Source organism: Propithecus coquereli, unplaced genomic scaffold (genome assembly GCF_000956105.1).
Source record: "Propithecus coquereli isolate 6110/MARCELLA unplaced genomic scaffold, Pcoq_1.0 Scaffold162, whole genome shotgun sequence".
Taxonomy (NCBI): Eukaryota; Metazoa; Chordata; class Mammalia; order Primates; family Indriidae; genus Propithecus; species Propithecus coquereli.
In genome coordinates, this window is record NW_012140747.1 from 2,664,865 (window position 1) to 2,668,146 (window position 3,282).

The 3,282-nt window shown below is 42.8% G+C and overlaps 1 protein-coding gene across 1 annotated transcript in view; it reads left to right on the plus strand.

Moving 5' to 3' along the window:
• The window catches only part of THEGL (theg spermatid protein-like), a 48,968-nt gene that overhangs the window by 44,643 nt on the left and 1,043 nt on the right, over window positions 1–3,282 (plus strand). The window contains exons 7-8 of the mRNA XM_012641101.1: window positions 992–1,123; window positions 2,410–2,585. Of these exons, the coding sequence (XP_012496555.1) occupies window positions 992–1,123; window positions 2,410–2,585 (308 nt within the window). The remainder of the gene's footprint in view (window positions 1–991; window positions 1,124–2,409; window positions 2,586–3,282) is intronic.

Below are 3,282 nucleotides of genomic sequence, written 5' to 3' on the forward strand. Positions count from 1 at the left end.
GAGCCTGATAGGAGACAAAGCTTTATTCACAGGAAATGCTTATAATGCATCAGTATGTCGTGGCATTATTCAGACAGGCAGGACTTTCGGTTTGAATCCAAAGTAAGCTTTACCACTTACTAACTTATATAGACTTATAAAAATTGCTGAACCTCACAATACTTTGGTTTCTCTATTAGAGAAATAGAATAAAAATGATACCCCAGGTGGGGAATAAATGAATTAATACATGTGAGACACTGTCAGTAATTATCATCATCATCATCATTTAAACAACACAGAAGGAATTTGGAAAATACCTTATGTATTATATTTCCACCCACAGTTAAAGCCCTATTTTATTTTTCGTTATTGGTCATGTTCCCCTTCAAAGTGTTGTGGTAAGTTTTGATTTTGAATACAAGTAATTTAAATAGAAGACAATGTAATTTGAACAAATGACCACAATCAAAATAGTGAGGAATGGCTTGGGCGTCTAGTGGAAGCCTATGGTTCTGCTTCTCCTCTTATTGACTTTGGTTTCTTTTTCTTATCTATTCCAATTAGAAGACAGCCACTTACATTCCATTTAAGCTTGGTGATTTGTGATAATATGAGTCCCAATTTCCAAAGGGGGAAAAATAATTAAGAAAAAGCAGAGTCTACTCCTTATGGTGTTCTGTGGCAGGGCTGAGTCTTTCCTCTGGGCTGAGTTTATCAGTCCACAAATCGGCATTACCAGTTATCTCTGAGTCAGTATGTAACACTATTTGCTATTTCCTCCACATCTTTAGTTTAACAGCTAAAGTTCCTGAGAAGCTGGGCTGGAACCCCTACAATCCAGTTTGAGAAGGATGCAAATGGACCCTCTCGGTTATGATCCTAGGTTATTGCAAGATTCTCAACCTTTCTGCTAGATTGCTGAGAAGTCTGATCACAGACTTAGTAATCTTGAACTAGACAGTGTTTATTATTTGATACTTACAGGTACTGTTTTATTTTTCTCCCTTAGATTGAAACCAAGATTTCAATTTCTACCCTGACTGCTGTTGCAACTCCAAGAATTGTAGACCTTGCCCACCCAAGGAGGAAGATAGAGGGTCTGTGCTATGAAAGACAAAAAAGTGAAATGCCCATCCGTCCTGTAAGCCATCACTGCCTGGACATCCTTTGGCTCACTCTCTGGTTGTTCCTAGGGTGCTATTTTGCCTCTACAGGGCATAGCCCAAAGTCATCAGAAAAGAGAATCTTGAAAGAGTGGTCTGTGGCAGGGAGGAAGACCTAGCCACGTGTTATGGAGAGAGGCAGAGGAGTACAAGGCCAAGAGCATGGGTGTTCAAGTCCCAGCCTTGCCACTACTAGCTCTGTGATGTTGGGACGAACTTCCTAAGCCATATGCATTCAACAAGTATTTGAACACCTACTGTGCGCCAGGCACTGATCCCAGTGAACAGCATGGCGCTCCATGCTAATGAGGCGAGACAAACAACAAATAAGTAGATGCATAAGATAATGTCAGATAGTGATAAGTGCCATGAAGAACACAGCACTGAGAAAACAGTGACTATGGGGGCAGCGGCATAGCTACTTTGCATGTGGTAGTCAGGGAAGGCCTCTCTAAGGAAGGAGCGTGTGAGCTGAAACCCCAATGATGAGGAGTTAGCCAAGTGAAGATCTAGGAGGAGAATATTCTAGTAGAGGGAAGAGCACATGTCAAAGTACTAAAGTTGGGATGAGCTTGAAGTTGGGTGGTGCAAGGGGAACAAGGGAATTGTGATCATGGTTCCCATGGGGGTCTCCTGTGGAAGGCCTGGCGCTCAGCACAGGGCCTCACTTCTCTGCCCCCTCTGCCTTGACAAAGAGGCAACCAAGCCAGGACTAAGGAAAGAGGTTTTCAAGCAGAACTAGCAAGTGCAAAGGTCCTGAGACAGAAGGAGCTGGGCCAGGGGGCCTAGTGTGGCTAGGATCATAGTGATCGGGTGTGGAGGGGAAGAAGATGAGGTCAGAGGAGCAGGGCAGCTCTCAGATCATGTAGGGCCTTGCAGATCACAGGAAGGAGCCGAAGAAATATTCTCAGCAAAATGGCAAGCAACAGGAAGGGTTTACAGCCTGGGAGTGACGTGACCCAACTTGGGCTTTAGAAAGTACTTAGCTCATGGAGTTCTGATGATTAAGTGGTATAGACAAATCACTTGGAACACTGTCTGGCTCATGGAACACACTCATCAAATGCTCATTCTCTCCCTCAGTAACTGTCGTGTGAAGGCTTTAGGCACAGGGGCAAGAATGGAAGCACAGAGAACTGTTAGGAGTCTGTTGCAGTAACTCAGGAGAGAAATGGTTGTGACTCACATAGGGATATAGCTGCAGAGATAGGGAGACCTGGTGAAATGTGGGATATATTTTTGTGTATCTTTGTTTTTACTCTAGGTAGCCCCTGCTGCCCTGCAAGCCACTGCTGGCCCCCGAACAGTAGCTCTAGCTGAGGCCAAGCCTCTTCATCAAGATTACCTCCCTGGCCGCGATGCCTACTGGCCAGTGTCTCATGCTGCTACCCATTCCAAAGTGTCGCCCAGAATTGAGGAACTAGCTAATCCCAGTGCAAGGTATGTCAATTTAAGGCTAAAGGAAGACAGCAAGGGCTGAGGTTCTGGGGAGAGCGGGAAAGTTGACCGAATGAGGCCAATGAAAAGAGTTATAGAAATACAAAAAATTTCAAAAACATCTCACCAGTTACATTTACTATGACAAATCTGTGGTCTTTATGTATATACATATATATATACATTTAAGGGTACTGTTCACAGTTTAGTGGACTAGGTATTGAAATTTGGAACTAGGGAATGAAGGCTCAGAGAAGTTACACACATGATCTACGGTCAAATCCAGATCTGCACATCTGTCAGTTTCCAAAGGCCTTTCTCTTTCCACAGAAAGTAAATTCTGGACGTTTCTCAGTTTTGAACTTGAGTTCTAGAATCAGACAGACCTGGGTCTGTGGCCCCCGTGGATCATTTGCTGTAACATAATTTGGCCATGTTAAAAGCTCTAAAAGTATGGATATAGAATTATTTATCTAACATAGATTATTAAGTGAAACAAGTTGTAGGACAGAGCATACACTATCTTGCAGTTTGTGTAAGAAAATATATTATCCGTGCCATATACTCGTGTGCATATGTCTATACCATCTCAGAAGAGTTTATAAGAAGCTGGTAACAATGGTTGCCTTGAGGGCCTAGGGAACTGGCATAGGAGGAAACTGAGTTTTTATATTTTTTTTTACTAATTAAGCTTTCATAT